The sequence below is a fragment of the Salvelinus namaycush genome, chromosome 3 (assembly GCF_016432855.1).
Source record: "Salvelinus namaycush isolate Seneca chromosome 3, SaNama_1.0, whole genome shotgun sequence".
In the NCBI taxonomy this organism is placed as follows: Eukaryota; Metazoa; Chordata; class Actinopteri; order Salmoniformes; family Salmonidae; genus Salvelinus; species Salvelinus namaycush.
In genome coordinates, this window is record NC_052309.1 from 82,439,610 (window position 1) to 82,457,720 (window position 18,111).

General features: G+C 42.4%; 3 protein-coding genes across 5 annotated transcripts; 2 read left to right on the top strand and 1 right to left on the bottom strand.

Moving 5' to 3' along the window:
• Positions 1-86: 86 nt before the first annotated feature.
• On the top strand, positions 87-10,597 carry LOC120041107 (cytosolic Fe-S cluster assembly factor narfl-like). Of its 2 annotated transcripts, none has more exons than XM_038986078.1 (11): positions 87-170; positions 861-956; positions 1,282-1,425; positions 1,564-1,696; positions 1,807-1,941; positions 3,790-3,908; positions 7,047-7,176; positions 7,307-7,379; positions 8,063-8,200; positions 8,533-8,690; positions 9,022-10,597. In XM_038986078.1, the coding sequence occupies exons 1-11, from the start codon at positions 105-107 to the stop codon at positions 9,261-9,263; spliced, it is 1,434 nt and encodes a 477-aa protein (XP_038842006.1). In that variant the 5' UTR covers positions 87-104; the 3' UTR covers positions 9,264-10,597. The 2 variants fall into 2 exon arrangements, with proteins under 2 accessions (XP_038842006.1, XP_038842007.1); XM_038986079.1 differs by having other exon boundaries at positions 1,567-1,696.
• Positions 10,504-16,564, bottom strand: LOC120041132 (hydroxyacylglutathione hydrolase, mitochondrial). 2 transcript variants are annotated; one of them, XM_038986091.1, is made up of 10 exons: positions 16,371-16,564; positions 15,974-16,035; positions 15,085-15,275; positions 14,922-14,986; positions 14,653-14,770; positions 14,461-14,569; positions 12,597-12,700; positions 12,271-12,372; positions 11,663-11,742; positions 10,504-11,443 (listed from the first exon to the last, which is right to left on the bottom strand). In XM_038986091.1, exons 3-10 carry the CDS (start codon positions 15,187-15,189, stop codon positions 11,344-11,346), a joined length of 783 nt encoding a protein of 260 aa, XP_038842019.1. In that variant the 5' UTR covers positions 15,190-15,275; positions 15,974-16,035; positions 16,371-16,564; the 3' UTR covers positions 10,504-11,343. The 2 variants fall into 2 exon arrangements, with proteins under 2 accessions (XP_038842019.1, XP_038842011.1); XM_038986083.1 differs by lacking the exon at positions 16,371-16,564 and having other exon boundaries at positions 15,974-16,108.
• On the top strand, positions 16,198-17,779 carry LOC120041143 (acylpyruvase FAHD1, mitochondrial-like). The gene has a single exon (XM_038986104.1). It carries the CDS (start codon positions 16,499-16,501, stop codon positions 17,153-17,155), a length of 657 nt encoding a protein of 218 aa, XP_038842032.1. The 5' UTR covers positions 16,198-16,498; the 3' UTR covers positions 17,156-17,779.
• Positions 17,780-18,111: the final 332 nt, after the last annotated feature.

Here is an 18,111-nt window from a genome sequence, read left to right on the forward strand (position 1 = left end):
CTAAGTATCAAATCTGGTTGGTATTATGAGAGAAGCGCATTCTCTGACGAAACATCTTTACGACATTCAAAGTAAACACAAACTGCTTTACTGCAGCACTAAACATGGTGTCCCAATTTAGCGGTGTTTTGCAGTTGACAGATCTAGATGATTTTATCACTCCTTCCCAGGTAAATAACACTTATCCATACAACAATCAGGTTATTAAACACGTTTTACATAATTTTAGCATAGGTATAATGTGGTTATTTTAATGTTAACGACCCACTGGTCGCCATTCTCAGTAGCTAGTTAACGTTAGCTACTGTAGTTAGCTAACCTCTAAAGTACTGGCTAGCTGTCAAATAGAGTATTATCTGTCCAACTTCCAAATGCGTATATTGCGTTATTGGCATTGCTGTGTAAATTGATTGAAGCAATGGTGGTTTTCAATTGAACGCGCTTTTGTTCTTTTTTTTAATCTAACTAACTCGTAGCGGATGCTGGTGGGGGAGCTTTAGGATGAGGACGGGCTCATTGTAATGACTGGAATGAGATCATTAGAATGGATTCAAAGACGTTGTTTCCTTCCAGCCCCCTCTACTACCTAGTTGGTTTGCTCTCTCGCTAAGTAGCTAGGTCATCGAAATGACATGTGACTCATTTGACTAGCTAACGTTAACTCGTTTTAACTTCCTAGGTTGAAGAACGTAGCCAAAGATGTCCACTTTTATCTGTCATCAGACACATCATTAGTTCCTTTTAATTTAATTGGTCCTTGTACTGTAAGCACCTGGATGTGACTAAGCTAGCTAGTATTGTTTGTGATTGTACTTCTCCCCCCTAAACTGATTGCTACTTGCTCCCCTTTCCTTTCTTAGGAATGTGTGAAACCAGTCAAGGTGGAGAAGAAGCAAGGCAGATCTGTGGCTAAAATTCAAATAGAAGATGATGGGAGCTATTTCCAGGTTAAACAGGTGCGTATGCTTCAATGTTTCCCACATAGTGACCACAGCTGGAGCTGTGATGTTACATTGACTAACATGTCAACTGGCATGAGCCTACTTCACTGAGGGTGAATCTCAAAACTCTCTTGTTGCTCTTCTCATCTCGCCTTCACCTGAACTTGTTCTGAAGACACAGGATCGGTAAAAGCAATATGGCTGCCTTATGGGATTTGTTTTGTCAAGTACTTTCTCAAATTAATTTGAGTAGTGGATGCTACTTTTTGAGACACACATTTTCTTTCTCACTGTTAACCTACAGTACAATGTTACTCCATCTTGTTCTTTGTGTCTCCAGGATGGTGGAAAGCAGAAGCTGGAGAAAGCTAAGATCACTCTGAATGACTGCCTGGCCTGCAGTGGCTGCATCACCTCAGCTGAGAGTGTCCTTATCACACAGCAGAGTCATGAAGAGATCTACAGGGTGCTACGCAACAACAAGGTAGTGTGTGTGTTGTCATCCATCTGAAGACCCACAAACAGAACCCACCAGTCATACTCAACCCAGCGTGTTTAGTGATGATGATGGTGTCTGTATCTGTCTCCCCTGTGTGTAACTAGTCTCCCTTCATCTCCCCAGCAGGCAGGTGTAGCAGAGCAGAAGGTGGTGGTGGTGTCTGTGTCCCCACAGTCCAGAGCCTCCCTGGCAGCACGCTACGGCCTGAGCAGCAGTGAGGCAGGCAGGAGGCTCACCGCCTTCTTCAAGGGTCTGGGTGAGTGCGAAGGTTAAAAGATAAACCTTTGTGTATCTGTGTAATACACATTAGTGAGATACATTATATTTAGATAAAATATACTGACTGGTGTGACTGTTGTGTTTCAGGGGTTCACCACGTGTTTGACACCAGCTTCAGTAGGACCTTCAGCCTGTTGGAGAGTCAGAGAGAGTTTGTGGAGCGGTTCCATCGGAAGGAGCAAGACAAGCAGGCCCTGCCCATGCTGGCCTCTGCCTGCCCAGGTAACCAGCTGTACCTCAACACCTTAACTAGCCCCTGATTATCTCCAGGCCAGAATCCTTCCAATAGAACTTCAGAAACCAGGGCCCAATTTCACAAAGTTCCTCAGATTAGAAGTGGGTGGGTGCTTATATTTGTCCTGTTTCACACATGTACAAGTGTGTATTAATTGGAAATGTGTTTTTTGCATATCCCAACTCCCTCTGAGACCCTCTGAGAGTGGGGTCACAGCCAGAAGAGGGAATAAGAGGGGGGACAGATCATCTCCTACTCTGAGATACTTTATAAATACAGGCCCTGGTCTCTTCCAGGTTCATTAATAATACAGGCTTGTGTTCGGGTTCATTAATAATACAGGCTTGTGTTCAGGTTCATTAATAATACAGGCTTGTGTTCAGGTTCATTAATAATACAGGCTTGTGTTCAGGTTCATTAATAATACAGGCTTGTGTTCAGGTTCATTAATAATACAGGCTTGTGTTGTCTTCAGGTTCATTAATAATACAGGCTTGTGTTGTCTTCAGGTCCAGTAATAATACAGGCTTGTGTTGTCTTCAGGTCCAGTAATAATACAGGCTTGTGTTGTCTTCAGGTTCAGTAATAATACAGGCTTGTGTTGTCTTCAGGTTCAGTAATAATACAGGCTTGTGTTGTCTTCAGGTTCAGTAATAATACAGGCTTGTGTTGTCTTCAGGTTCAGTAATAATACAGGCTTGTGTTGTCTTCAGGTCCAGTAATAATACAGGCTTGTGTTGTCTTCAGGTCCAGTAATAATACAGGCTTGTGTTGTCTTCAGGTTCAGTAATAATACAGGCTTGTGTTGTCTTCAGGTCCAGTAATAATACAGGCTTGTGTTGTATTCAGGTCCAGTAATAATACAGGCTTGTGTTGTTTTCAGGTTCAGTAATAATACAGGCTTGTGTTGTGTTCAGGTCCAGTAATAATACAGGCTTGTGTTGTCTTCAGGTTCAGTAATAATACAGGCTTGTGTTGTCTTCAGGTTCAGTAATAATACAGGCTTGTGTTGTCTTCAGGTTCAGTAATAATACAGGCTTGTGTTGTCTTCAGGTCCAGTAATAATACAGGCTTGTGTTGTCTTCAGGTCCAGTAATAATACAGGCTTGTGTTGTCTTCAGGTCCAGTAATAATACAGGCTTGTGTTGTCTTCAGGTTCAGTAATAATACAGGCTTGTGTTGTCTTCAGGTTCAGTAATAATACAGGCTTGTGTTGTCTTCAGGTTCAGTAATAATACAGGCTTGTGTTGTCTTCAGGTCCAGTAATAATACAGGCTTGTGTTGTCTTCAGGTCCAGTAATAATACAGGCTTGTGTTGTCTTCAGGTCCAGTAATAATACAGGCTTGTGTTGTCTTCAGGTTCAGTAATAATACAGGCTTGTGTTGTCTTCAGGTTCAGTAATAATACAGGCTTGTGTTGTCTTCAGGTCCAGTAATAATACAGGCTTGTGTTGTCTTCAGGTCCAGTAATAATACAGGCTTGTGTTGTCTTCAGGTCCAGTAATAATACAGGCTTGTGTTGTCTTCAGGTCCAGTAATAATACAGGCTTGTGTTGTCTTCAGGTCCAGTAATAATACAGGCTTGTGTTGTCTTCAGGTCCAGTAATAATACAGGCTTGTGTTGTCTTCAGGTTCAGTAATAATACAGGCTTGTGTTGTCTTCAGGTTCAGTAATAATACAGGCTTGTGTTGTCTTCAGGTTCAGTAATAATACAGGCTTGTGTTGTCTTCAGGTCCAGTAATAATACAGGCTTGTGTTGTCTTCAGGTCCAGTAATAATACAGGCTTGTGTTGTCTTCAGGTCCAGTAATAATACAGGCTTGTGTTGTCTTCAGGTTGGATCTGCTATGCAGAGAAAACCCATGGAGAGTTCATCCTGCCCTACGTCAGTTCCACCCGCTCCCCACAGCAGATGATGGGCTCTCTGGTGAAGGGCTTCTTCGCTGGCCAGCAGGTTGGTAGGGACTCATTGACATTAGAGTCCTGCATGGGTCCGTTTTTGGAGCCGCACCCGCCCCGCGCCAGCCACATAAATTCTGAGCCTACCCGACATCAAGAGAGATCTTTCTGTACATTCCGACCCATCCGCATAAAATTGTTCCGAGAGCTGATCCGTTAACCTGCCAAATAACATCTATTTATTTACTGTTTGTGACTCCTGGGTAGTAGGCTAATATTCTTCTTCCCTGCATGAATTCATTTGTCTGCGTGTCTATTCAACATGAATTAAGAACAATATATATATTTTTCTTCACAATGCAATGCGGCACATTGACAACTCAAATCGCTATGAAAAATGGAGACTTCTAATTAGCCTTCTTACCTAATGAAAGCCTGTAGCCGACATAACGAAACAAGACCTTTACATTCAATATTGTTTAGATAATCAAATAATTTCATTGAAACTTAAAGGGATTCTCTGGTACTTTTGTATACTTTTTAGCCAGTAGTTCTGAAAGTAGCATCCACGAGCTAAAAGTGGTCCCCGAAAATTGTGTACTACATCACATATTTGCAGATATGTGCTCCACGTCATTGCTCTCTCTCTTGCTCTGCTGTGTGTGATTCTTGCTAGTTGTCACTCAAATAGCGATGGGCTGAATTTCATTGGCTAGATCTTCAATTGCTAGGGGGCTGGCCCATGTGGGGGAAGTTAGGGAAAATGGCGCAACACAGCTTCCAGAACAGTTGCTTTTAAACTAGGGATTTTGTGGTTAATTGAGGTAAGACAGTAATTCTGCTCATAGATTATGCGTATATGAACTACACATTGACACATCCAGCCCAAAGCGAGAGGTTTCAAAAATATTTACTAGTCGCTAAAGTACCTGAGCATGTCTTTCCCAGAATAATTTATTTACTAGGCTACACTTTTACCAGCGGCACTGGTTAAACGTTATATGGCCTGTGTATGGTCTAAATGTACGAAAGCCTGAATTAACAGAATCATTCACTAATAATTAACTGAATTATTGTAAACAAATACCTGCTTGCACTTTTTGCAGTCTGTGCATCCATCTACCGAGTTGTTGACTTTGTCCATAATGACTCCAAAATCCTTCCAAAGCGGGGATTTCACTCGCGCAGCACCTGTTTCCATGATTGTGTATTCCTCCATCATAACTTTTATTTATTTATTTGTCCTGTTACTTTAGCCATTTTCGCGTGAGATAGGCTAGCCAGGGAAAGTAACCTTGGCAATGTATTCTTACGTGGGGGAAGGGAACATAAGCTCTGCATGTGGACAAATTCAAATGTTTCAGCACAACACAGATAATGGACAGTGTCCTGCTGGTCGCCTTCTATGTCTGCCTCACCGCTCACAGAATGGAATTCACATAACAACACAGATAATGGACAGTGTCCTGCTGGTAGCCTTCTATGTCTGCCTCACCGCTCACAGAATGGAATTCACATAACAACACAGATAATGGACAGTGTCCTGCTGGTAGCCTTCTATGTCTGCCTCACCGCTCACAGAATGGAATTCACATAACAACACAGATAATGGACAGTGTCCTGCTGGTAGCCTTCTATGTCTGCCTCACCGCTCACAGAATGGAATTCACATAACAACACAGATAATGGACAGTGTCCTGCTGGTAGCCTTCTATGTCTGCCTCACCGCTCACAGAATGGAATTCACATAACAACACAGATAATGGACAGTGTCCTGCTGGTAGCCTTCTATGTCTGCCTCACCGCTCACAGAATGGAATTCACATAACAACACAGATAATGGACAGTGTCCTGCTGGTAGCCTTCTATGTCTGCCTCACCGCTCACAGAATGGAATTCACATAACAACACAGATAATGGACAGTGTCCTGCTGGTAGCCTTCTGAGTCTGCCTCACCGCTCACAGAATGGAATTCACATAACAACACAGATAATGGACAGTGTCCTGCTGGTAGCCTTCTGAGTCTGCCTCACCGCTCACAGAATGGAATTCACATAACAACACAGATAATGGACAGTGTCCTGCTGGTAGCCTTCTGAGTCTGCCTCACCGCTCACAGAATGGAATTCACATAACAACACAGATAATGGACAGTGTCCTGCTGGTAGCCTTCTATGTCTGCCTCACCGCTCACAGAATGGAATTCACATAACAACACAGATAATGGACAGTGTCCTGCTGGTAGCCTTCTATGTCTGCCTCACCGCTCACAGAATGGAATTCACATAACAACACAGATAATGGACAGTGTCCTGCTGGTAGCCTTCTATGTCTGCCTCACCGCTCACAGAATGGAATTCACATAACAACACAGATAATGGACAGTGTCCTGCTGGTAGCCTTCTGAGTCTGCCTCACCGCTCACAGAATGGAATTCACATAACAACACAGATAATGGACAGTGTCCTGCTGGTAGCCTTCTATGTCTGCCTCACCGCTCACAGAATGGAATTCACATAACAACACAGATAATGGACAGTGTCCTGCTGGTAGCCTTCTATGTCTGCCTCACCGCTCACAGAATGGAATTCACATAACAACACAGATAATGGACAGTGTCCTGCTGGTAGCCTTCTATGTCTGCCTCACCGCTCACAGAATGGAATTCACATAACAACACAGATAATGGACAGTGTCCTGCTGGTAGCCTTCTATGTCTGCCTCACCGCTCACAGAATGGAATTCACATAACAACACAGATAATGGACAGTGTCCTGCTGGTAGCCTTCTATGTCTGCCTCACCGCTCACAGAATGGAATTCACATAACAACGCAAAACAACAAGCTCCTGGGTTTGTAAAAAAAAAAAAAAGTGTTTTCTTGATTTAAAAAGTTTCTGACCTGCAATATAGTTCTTCTGAACCGGAAGTTGACCCCCCCCCCCCCCACCCGTCAGCTGATGAGTCTGACATTCAGCATGGATCAGGGATGCAGACTGCAGGGTTACATATCTAGATGTTAGTTATGGAATAGACTAAATGGAGTCAGGTGATATAGATCAGAGATGTAGAGTAACGTTTAAATAGATGATAAGAATTTGTTCATTTTGGATGATGATTCTATCATGTCTGTATAGTAGGATGAGATCTTCTAAAGGACATGACTGACAGGTGTGTGTTGTTGTTGTTGCAGGGCCTGAACCCTCAGCAGATCTACCATGTGACTGTGATGCCCTGCTATGATAAGAAACTGGAGGCCTCCAGGCCTGACTTCTACCTGGAGGAGGCTGACACCAGAGAGGTGGACTGTGTCATCACTTCAGGTAGAGAGGACATTACACCACTATGGCAGATAGTATTCAAAGTGTGTGTGTGTCTGTGTGTGTTTTCTGTTTTGAAATACATTTTTAAATGAACGTTTTCTGATGTCTGTTTCTGTTTATTTCATGACAGGAGAAGTTCTGAAGATGCTAGAGGAAGAGAAAGTGTTGCTCAGCGATGTGGAGCCAGCCCCATTAGATACAATGTAAGGGTTTGAACCTCATCTTTTACATATAAATTAATACCAGCGCATGTGTCAGGAGAACTCCAGAAGGTGTGTGTGTGTGTGTGTGTGTGTCAGGAGAACTCCAGAAGGTGTGTGTGTGTGTGTGTGTCAGGAGAACTTCAGAAGGTGTGTGTGTGTGTGTGTGTGTGTGTGTGTGTGTGTGTGTGTGTGTGTGTGTGTGTGTGTGTGTGTGTGTGTGTGTGTGTGTGTGTGTGTGTGTGTGTGTGTGTGTGTGTGTGTGTCAGGAGAACTCCAGAAGGTGTGTGTGTGTGTCAGGAGAACTTCAGAAGGTGTGTGTGTGTGTGCAGCGTGCGTCAGGAGTACTCCAGAAGGTGTGTGTGTGCAGCGTGTGTCAGGAGAACTCCAGAAGGTGTGTGTGTGTGTGTGCAGCGTGCGTCAGGAGAACTCCAGAAGGTGTGTGTGTGCCAGGAAAACTCCAGAAGGTGTGTGTGCAGCGTGTGTCAGGAGAACTCCAAAAGGTGTGTGTGCAGCGTGTGTCAGGAGAACTCCAAAAGGTGTGTGTGCAGTGTGTGTCAGGAGAACTCCAAAAGGTGTGTGTGTGCAGCGTGTGTCGGGAGAACTCAAGAAGGTGTGTGTGTGTGCCGCGTGTGTCAGGAGAACTCCACACTTGCTGATGTGTGTGTGCACTTTTGTCCCTGCAGGTTCAGCAGTGTGTGTGGTGATGAGTTGCTGGGTCATGCAGGGAGCGGTTCAGGAGGATACCTTCATCACGTGTTCACACACGCTGCCAGACAGCTGTTTGGAGAGGAGGTGAAGGAGCTCACATACAAGACACTCAAGTAAGTCAGTCTGGCCCTGCAGTATTAAAGCCCTGTTAGGAGCTCACGTCTGCTAATTGGTTAGCTTTCACTTAGTTGTGTCAACTGTGAAATAGTGCAGGCAAAATACTCAGTCTCTCTTCATTTCCATGAGATGTGCAGGGAAGTCTGTCTCTGCTTCCTATCAGCCATGGAAGTATAGATTTGTTGAGAAGAATAACCCTGAGATTAGAGCAAGTTTAAGAAACAGGCGTTTCTGATTGGACAAATCCAAGTAGTCCTTCCCTGTTTCAGTCTGATTTCTTGCTTTTGGTGCCTAATGAACACAACCCTGATTAACCTGTCCCCTTTAGGAACAAGGACTTCCAGGAGGTGACCCTGGAAAGGGATGGTGTGGTCGTGCTGCGTTTCGCCGCAACCTACGGTTTCCGCAACATCCAGAACCTGGTGCAGAAACTCAAGAGGGGAAATTCACCCTACCACTTCGTAGAGGTCATGGCCTGTCCGTCAGGTGAGGGAAGAGGAGGCTTTGTTTGTTGGTTTACATTTGCGTTTAATATAAACACAGATAATATATACAAATGCATGTTTTTTTCTTCTTCCCACATTCAAGTCTTTGAATTGAATTATAATGTCTTGTCTGTTTATTTATTTACTGCTATGGTTGAAGTCTCTATTCTACATGTGCACAGAAGCACAGACAGCAGCTAGTAATAGACAGCACACTGTGTGAATTCCCCTGAGGAATGCTTCCTGTTTGTAATGGCATTTCTTTGGTTCAAGTCAAAGTGAACTTGTAAAACCAGTTGTGTGTTGTGTTTCCTCACTGTGTGTGTATACAGGTTGTCTGAATGGGGGAGGCCAGGTGAAGCCCTTACCAGAGCAGAACAACAAGGAGTTGCTGCAGCAGGTGGAGGATCTGTACAGGGAGGAGCGCCCTCTAGTGCCAGAGGAGGACCAGCGCGTGGCAGAGCTGTACCAGTCCTGGCTACAGAGTGTAGGAGAGGAGAGAGCCAGGGAGCTGCTGCACACACAGTACCATGCAGTGGACAAGGCCACCAACGGACTCCTTGTCAAATGGTGAAGAAGAGGGTGAAAGGATGTTGAAGGGTTTCTGTAAGTGAATGGTCTGTCCTCAAGTGTCAGGGTGCATCTCAATAGTCTAAAGTAGCCTCCTCTGTTTCATCTCCATTGAGTTTAACACAGGTTAGGTGGAAGCAACATGGCCGGTTCTTGTTGGGTATTTTCTGTCACCTGTCTAGTTGTTTAATATCAGTAGAAATAAAGAAAAAGGCATGATAGGACATCTATTTGGCTATTGAGATGCATCCCTATTCTAGGATTATTTGAACCATTGCGTGAAATCACAAAACTTGACCTTGGGTTAATGTTTATGCTCTATCTGTTCTGGATGACTGAATTTATCACTTTCCTTCACCGTCTCTTTCTTGTCTCTCTCCTCTCTCTCTGCTTTTAAGGACCCCTCATCTCTTTTCTCTGTCTATCCATTCCTCTCTTATCTATCCTTCTGTCTGTGCTTAAAGGACTGTCTGTCAGGTCAAATAGAGCATTATCGCCAAGTGTTTAATTACTGTGGTGGCCTGTTATTTATACCAACATAAAGCCTGTATACATTCAGGCTATCGATTCTATACGCACAAGTTAATTCATACCAGACCACTGGTAATGTGGTTGGATAATTATTACTACATTTAAGTGTGCACTAATTATGAATACAGCAGCAAATTCTGTTATTTCACTTGTATGCACTGAAAAGTATTTGTTGTACTCTTGAAATGTTTTCTGATGCAATTCTAAAGAAATATTTTAGTTTAAATGTATATAATTTCTGCCTTATTTATAATAAATCTATGATACATATTTTGCATATTAAAATGTTACATTAGTGTAACGTTCAAGTACGTTATTCACCATGTACCAGCAGTCATTGATATACATACTGGCACGATTTACTTGATACAAAGGAACAGTTTTAGCTGTAGAAATAAGCATACACTTTAAATATTTACATTTGGTTTTTCAGTGTTTTCTTCCTTTGTATGGCATGGTGAGAACAAGAGGCACATCCCTTCATACGGTATGCTCTGTCAGTTAAGCAGCTATGTTAAACCATTTAATATGGACTAGGTAATATTAGCAATATGTCAAAATATATTGCTAATATATTAAACAATGTTTAGCAGCTCTCTTGTAGATATGTGGTGAAATGTTAATATAGAATGTCAAGCAAACATCACCATTTTACCCCAAGAAATCTGCAAGCAGGTAATAGTCATTAGGGATATGAATCTCTGACAAATATGAAATGGTCAGGCCAACAATACATCTGCTTTATTGATTTTTCTGTGAAAGAGACAATGGAGATTTTAATAAAACCTATATGCATCACGCACTTCACATCGTCACTCAAAAGCCTGATGTGTGTATAAATATATGGAGCTTTTGATTAACAAAGAGCATAAGTTGTTATTTAGTATGAGAGATGTTTGGAAGTGCTTCAGTTGATTTTCTATATGTCCAACAATCACACTAAAGTAGCCCTGGCTTCTCTAAAGGGACTATACACAAACCTCTGAAATATTGTTTTGAGTGAATATACCATATTAAAGTAATAAAACACTTGATAAGAAAGCTTTATACAGAGACAAAAAGTCTAAATTAATTTACAAACATTGCACATTAAGACATCACTTATTCAAGCTTCTACCTGCTTTTTATAGTTCTGTTTTGCTTCTGCAGATGAGAATTGTTGGGGTTTATTAAAATATTATTTTTCACATTACAGAACATCAATACTGTATTCACTCTACAGCAAACTGTACATTTCAGTAATCAAAGCTAAATTAACTTAATTCAAGTCAAGATTCTTAAATCAATCTGCAATACAGATCAAATTTTATTCTGTAAATCCAGTTTATACTCAATCTCCAGTCTTCCTCGTGACGAGACTACAATATTTTGTTTTGCTTGATGCTTGCATTAGGTCTACAAGCTAATGTACAGAATGTGGAAATGAAGTAAATACAGTATTTTACGTAGTGAATGAAACGGGTAGGAAATATTTTGCCATAGTTGTTAGTAACAAGTCGCAGTGCACTGGTACGCATGTAGTGGAACGGATTTCACTAGACTCCATTCTGCAGTCACTCCTTGGGGACCCGGAAGCCATCTTTCTCCTTACGCAGACTCCTCATGGTTTCAACAGGGTCATTCTGCCCAGCATGCTCTTGCACAGACTTCTCTCTGGAATAGAAAGGAAAGAATATGTCACTTAAATTATTTCACTACATACAGAGTGAGCATTGGCACTTTCACGCTAAAATCCTCTCCCTCGTCTTCCTCTGACACAAAGCTCAAGAGGGCACTTGTGGATTGTCTGATGCTCGTATAAGAGATCAGTGCTGCTTGTGCTCACTTGAGCGAGTGCTTTATAAAAATGTCTGAATCGTTAGTTGTTCTTACTTCACTCTCATAAAGGGGTTGAATTTGAATTCTTCAGCCACAGTGGAGGGGATGGTTGGTTCTCCATTACGGACCTTCTCCTACGGATTTAATAAAAAGCAGATTATACATTTTCTTGATTACATTAAAGATCGCCATGGCCATGAGTTCACACAAAAAAATGTCCAATGCAGCTGTTTCTCAATATAATTTCTGGGTAACAAGTAAATAAATTACTGTGATTTTAATTGAAAACAATGGTCAAAAATAGCTTCTTAGCAAAAGGGACATTTCTAAATATTTAGCTATGACTGTCTTGGAGTGGTCTGAGTGGGAGGGGAAAACTAAACATTTGTTGTTATTGGCAGAGAGGTTTGGAACTGTTTCTTATTGGTCTATTAACTAATTTACCGCATGGTGATTTCACCATGGAAGGCCAAAACGCCATCCTACCAAAAACAGCAGAATTTCAGTCTTTTAAAAGCAGCTCTTACACTAAGGGCATTAATCATCTTTTTTTTTACAATTTCACAGTATTATTCCAACCTCAGTGAGGAAATGTATATAAAACTCAGGGAAATCATGTTTTTGACTGCACTGGGCCTTTAATGAAATGTATCAAGATATACCTTTGCCCATGCTAGTTTTTTCTTGATGACCTCGTTGTCAGGCTCCACATGTCGAGCGAACTTCAGATTGTTGACGGTGTACTCATGACCACAGTAAACACGCTGGAACACAAACACACTATTGTTCCCATCTGCTGCGTGACCAAGCATGTGTGCTGACAAACTCTGTCACACGTGCTTGGTCGCATATAATGTAATAATAACTGACCTTTTCTAACCAATAAAGACAGACACTGAATAGTGTTAATACATTAGCTGTCATTACATGTAAAGAAAGTTATATCTAGAAGTTAATTTTTAACACCGCGTGATTGCGGTATATTTACTGTTTCAGGGGGCAGACGTCCCAGCACGTCTATCAATGCCCTGTACATCTGTTCAGCTGTACCCTCAAAGAACTTCCCACAGCCAGCAACAAACAGTGTGTCCCCTAAACAGGAAGATAACAAGGGTCAAAGGGCATCCATGAAAATCTGCTGATTTAATAATACATAGATAACTACTGTAGGTTTACTTATGTAACTCATGTTTAATGATCAGAACTGTTTAAGAGATTGAAGTCCCCTGTGACTGGAACTGTATTACGACGAGTCTATTCAGACTTCAATAGAGTTCTCCTAGCTTTAAAAAACAACAAATGAGATAGATAGATCTATCTATAATAGAAAAGTATGTGGACACCCCTCCAAATAAGTGGATTCGGCTATTTCAGCCACACCCGTTGCTGACAGGTATATGCAATCTCCATAGAGAAACATTGGCAGTAGAATGGACTTACTGAAGAGCTCAGTGACTTTCAACGTGGCACCATCACAGTATGCCACCTTTCCAACAAGTCAGTTTGTCAAATTTCTGCCCCAGTCAACTGTAAGTGCTGTTATTGTGAAGTGGAAACATCCAGGAGCAACAACGGCTCAGCCGTGAAGTGGTAGACCACACAAGCTCACAGAACGGGACCACAGAGAAGCACATTAAAATCGTCTAACACTCACTACCGAGTTCTTAACTGCCTCTGGAAACAATGTCAACACAAGAACCGTTTGTCAGGCGCTTCATGAATGGGTTTCCATGGCCTAACATCCACACACAAGCCTAAGATCACCATGCGCAATGTCTAGCATTGGCTGGAGTGGTGGAAAGCTCGTCGCCATTGGACTCTGGAGCCGTGGAAACGCGTTCTCTGGAGTGATGAATCACGCGTCACCATCTGGCAGTCCGACGAAAAAATCTGGGTTTGGCGGATAACGCTACCTGCACCAATGCCAACTGTAAAGTTTGGTGGAAGAGAAATAATGGTGTGGGGCTGTTTCTCATGGTTCAGGCTAGGCCCCTTAGTTTCAGTGAAGTGAAATCGTAACACTACAGCATACAATGACATTCTAGACGATTCAATGCTTCCTACTTGTAGCAACAGTTTGGGAAAGGCCCTTTCCTGTTCCAGCATGACAATGCCCTGTGCACAAAGAGGTCCATACAGAAATGGTTTGGTCGAGATCGGTGTCAAAGAACTTGACTGGCCTGCAGAGCCCTGACTTCAACCCCTTCGAACACCTTTGGGATGAATTGGAACGCCGGCCTCGTCGCCCAATATCAGTTCCCGACCTCACGTCATGGCTGAATGGAAGCAAGTCCCCACAGCAATGTTCCACCATCTAGTGGAAAGCCTTCCCAGAAGAGTGGAGGAGGCTGTTATAGCAACAAAAGGGGGACCAACTCCATATTAATGCCCATGATTTTGGAATGAGATGTTCAACGAGCAGGTGTCCACATACTTTTGGTTATGTAGTGTACCTCAGGAATGGCTGAACGAACCAATTGGGAAAGAATGGGTTTTTGGGATAAACACCAAAAATAAGGTCTGAGGTTAACACAGGCTTAGGAGAGCTTATACGTTTTGTTCTATGAGAATATCAGTCAGTTAACATGACCTTTATGAATTATGAAGACTTTATGTGCTTGTTTTGATTACTTAAATGCTTCAAAATTCACAAAGGGACATTAGCTGATATAGATTATCTCATAGAACAGAACGTATAAGATCTCTTAAGCCTGTGTTTACCACAGTTCTTATTTTCGGCTTTTATCCAAAACCCCTATTAATTTCCCTTGGGCTTTAGCCAACATGTCATTACTATTGCTCTCTATTACAGTAGGTGATACAGTCAAAGTGGAAAGATACCGGTAGCTTACCTGTGAAGACAGCTGGAGGCTCAGTGCTGTTGTCTTTGGTCACAAGGTAGCAAATGTGGCCAGTGGTGTGGCATGGCGTAAACAAACACTTGACTGTAAGTGAACCAACCTGGCAATGAAATAGACACGTTTTTAAAATATTTTTAGGCCTGTTATGGTTATTACATAGGTTATTCTGGTATAAGGCCTTACTTTGAACGTGTTGGAGTGTTTGACTTTCTTAGTGAGGGCATCCACCCGGTCATCTCCTCCGTACACAGTGAGACCAGGCACCAGCCTCACCATCTTCTCATTGCCTCCCGCATGGTCCCTGTAGAGAGAAGGAGACAACACATGGTACATAGAAATCCTATAATGTCAGTATATCTAATCTCAGTGTTATTGGACTGCTCACAATGGTAATTTCGCTGAGTCATTTGCACTGAGTGATATTCAAAACATTGATTGACAACTTGACTTACCAATGGTGATGGGTGGTCAGAACTGTCGTAAGTCTCACACCGTGCTTTCTGATAGCTTCTACAACCTGAAGAGACAATCAAATGATTATATAATGTATATACATAATATCCTACTGTTGATCCATCAAAACGAACCTACAGCAGGCTATATTTCATTTCATACCTTCACTGGTTCAACTGGGTCTATGATGGCAGCTTCCTTTGACTCCTCATCAATGAGAAGGTACATATAGTTGTCAGTGAGGGCTGGCAGCAGTTCTACCTTCATGTCGCTCTGCTCCAGAAGTAAAGACTTCCTTATCGGGATATCAGGAGCTTCCTTGTGTAGAAGGGCTGCTTGGACGTGCGCAGGGGCTACACAATATTTACAATTCATCACATTAGACATAACAGAACTCACTAACCAATTTGTCATCGTAAAAATATAAATAGTTGACATAATATTAACCAATCCATTTTCGTGGAAAAATACAGTTCACATACAGGTTAAACGTGCTTACAATGTACACAAGGGCTACGTGGTTCTTGGAGAACAGCCAAGTAAAGTTTCGCTATTGTAACCCTGTCAGAGAGAGCTTGTTGTAAATTTATTCAAGCTGTCATTCACATGAAAGTAAACAAGTAAGCCAGAGAGCACAAAGCCAAAGTACTATGGAGTAAGATCAGAATAATAAATAAAAATAACTGGAATCCAATGGTTTGCAAATATTTCGATGCTGCCACATTCTATGCATAGTAGCTAAGCCTTCAGTTCAGTCTGTGTGTGAGAAAATGTTAAGAGGAAATGCCAGACAAGGGGATGATGTAACAGCATCAGAGGCTTGCTAAACGCTGACCAACACCAGTTAGCTAGCCCGGGACAGCTGCTTCAAAGATATATGGCTGCTTTGACAGTAGCTAGCTAGCATTTGACTATGCTGTGCAAATTACAAATATGAACGCTAGCTAACCTTACGTTGGCGTGTCATCAGTGACAGTTCGTTTAGAAACGTTCAGGGTTGTTATGTAGCTGTGAAAAGAACCTGAAAGATCGGGATGTGAGCGAAACATACCAATTTTATACGTTGCAGCGGCTCCAAGAACGCCAAGAGTGCAGGCACTCGCTACCAGTGACCTGTAAAACATAGCAAGCAACACTGTAGCTGTTTGCTAATATCGCAATCGCATGTACAGGAACCAGACAAGTTTGGTTTAAAGAAGAGTTCCGCCTTCTTTAAAGTTGACCTCCGCAGATACGCCAATCGAATGCGGGGGAGTAGCTCGTGAATATCAGCTGGTAGGCTGGAGAAAGCGAACCCACAGAACTTTACGACGTCATATTTGTAATCAGGGTTGAGTTTGTAAAATATATGCACTAATTTAGCTTCATTGTAATATTTATATAATGCATTTCCTTCGTATCGAAATATCTCATATTTGTGAATGAACTTTTATTATGTAACACGTCACCTTTTTTTGTCCACTCTGGGATACCGTACGGTTGACAGGTTTGTTCAAGGAAGCTGCAGCGGGCAAAGGTCGTTTTGATGGTAAGAACTGCTTCGGAGCAGCTGTAGACTTGACAAGATTTCTTTACAATGACTTCACGAAATGTATCTCGATATTGGGAGTGGGGAAAGAAAATCATCTGTGTTGGGAGGAACTACGCCGACCATGCAAAGGAGCTGAATAACGTCGTCCCAACAGAGCCCGTGTTGTTCCTGAAGACACCATCTGCATATCTGACAGAGGGCTCACCTATCCTCATTCCCAAATACTCCAACAGTGTACATCATGAAATCGAGTTGGGGGTGGTCATCGGGAAAGGGGGCACCGCTATCCCCCAATCCTCCGCGATGCAACACGTCGCAGGGTACGCCCTGTGCTTGGATATGACCGCTCGGGATGTCCAGGATGACTGCAAGTCTAAAGGTCTTCCGTGGACTCTGGCCAAAGCGTTCAACACGTCTTGTCCCGTCAGTGAATTCATCCCCAAAGAGCGGATACCCGACCCGGGAAACGTGAAGTTCTGGCTCAAAGTGAACGGCCAGATGCGCCAGAATGGCTGCACCTCTCAGATGATCTTCTCCATTCCCTTTCTCATCAGCTACATCAGTGAGATCATCACCCTAGAAGAGGGGGATCTGATTCTCACTGGGACTCCCAAGGGTGTATCCGCTGTGCAGGTGCACGATGAACTACATGCTGGCATAGATGATGTTGTCAGCATGACTTTTAAAGTTGGCAGACGTTGACAGATGATTAGCAAACTCTATTAAAATCTGTATTTTATTGTACATTTCTGTAATTTGCTTTTAATCAGAGCAGAGAGCTGGATGAAATGTATGGAATTACATTGGAGTCATTAGGCAGGCCTATTTCATGCAGAATGGCCACACTGATCCAAGTACATTGTTGCAGTTCTGAAACCAGCAGAGGGCAGTGCTTACTCAAAGATTCTAATACAGAATTACAATGTAGCCTATTAGACCATTTTTTAAATTGATTTTACAATGGGAAATATGATAGATACAAAACTTGAAGTCTTGTTTTGAATTTCTGGTCCAGTAGATTTCACTAAATCAGATGCTCAACAAGTGGGCCAGGTGCTGATCTTAATCTTATCCTGACCAATTGTTGTTTTCTGGTCTAGACAACAGCCTCTGTCACATCACTGTGATCACAGTTAGAATGTTCGTCTTAAAAATCTAGTCTTTTTCTGTTTGTGAGGAACATTGCCCATGGCATTTTGAACTCCTGTCTACTCTACTATGAATAGGGAAAAAATCTGAGGATTTTCTCTTACAGGTCCAATCCTCTTCAAAGCCAAATCAGCCTGAAGAAGTAGTCACATTAAACATTTACAGCCTGTTCATTTATATTGGCGTGCCTTTTATAATCTCAAACATTTCACAGATGAAATTGAGTCTCCACTACAGTGTCACAGATGAGTGATGTTTGAGACGTGACTTATTGAGAGAGTTAAGGGAGGTTTTTGCTCTAGTTGTGTTGTGGGCCTGCTGCATGCTACCCCATTATAACAGTGGAGAGGAGACTGTCTTCATCCACTGGCTTTATGAGACAGCATATTACACCTGTGTTTTTTGGAAGTGATCAGAGTATCAGACTTCAGGCCTGAGGTAACTCCTTGTCACCCTCCATCTCCACTTGAATCTCTATCTTTTGAAGAGGAACAGACTAAAGGGCTTTT

Coding starts and splice junctions, on each gene's coding strand:
- LOC120041132 (XM_038986083.1), bottom strand. CDS start 16,046: ATGTTTTACAGGTCACTGGTAGCGAGTGCCTGCACTCTTGGCGTTCTT. Junction 15,276..15,973: donor CGCTGCAACGTATAAAATTG/GTATGTTTCGCT, acceptor AATATTGTGTAG/CCCCTGCGCACGTCCAAGCA. Junction 14,771..14,921: donor CTGACCACCCATCACCATTG/GTAAGTCAAGTT, acceptor TTCTCTCTACAG/GGACCATGCGGGAGGCAATG.
- LOC120041107 (XM_038986078.1), top strand. CDS start 105: ATGGTGTCCCAATTTAGCGGTGTTTTGCAGTTGACAGATCTAGATGAT. Junction 7,380..8,062: donor CCAGCCCCATTAGATACAAT/GTAAGGGTTTGA, acceptor TTGTCCCTGCAG/GTTCAGCAGTGTGTGTGGTG. Junction 8,691..9,021: donor GGTCATGGCCTGTCCGTCAG/GTGAGGGAAGAG, acceptor GTGTGTATACAG/GTTGTCTGAATGGGGGAGGC.
- LOC120041143 (XM_038986104.1), top strand. CDS start 16,499: ATGACTTCACGAAATGTATCTCGATATTGGGAGTGGGGAAAGAAAATC.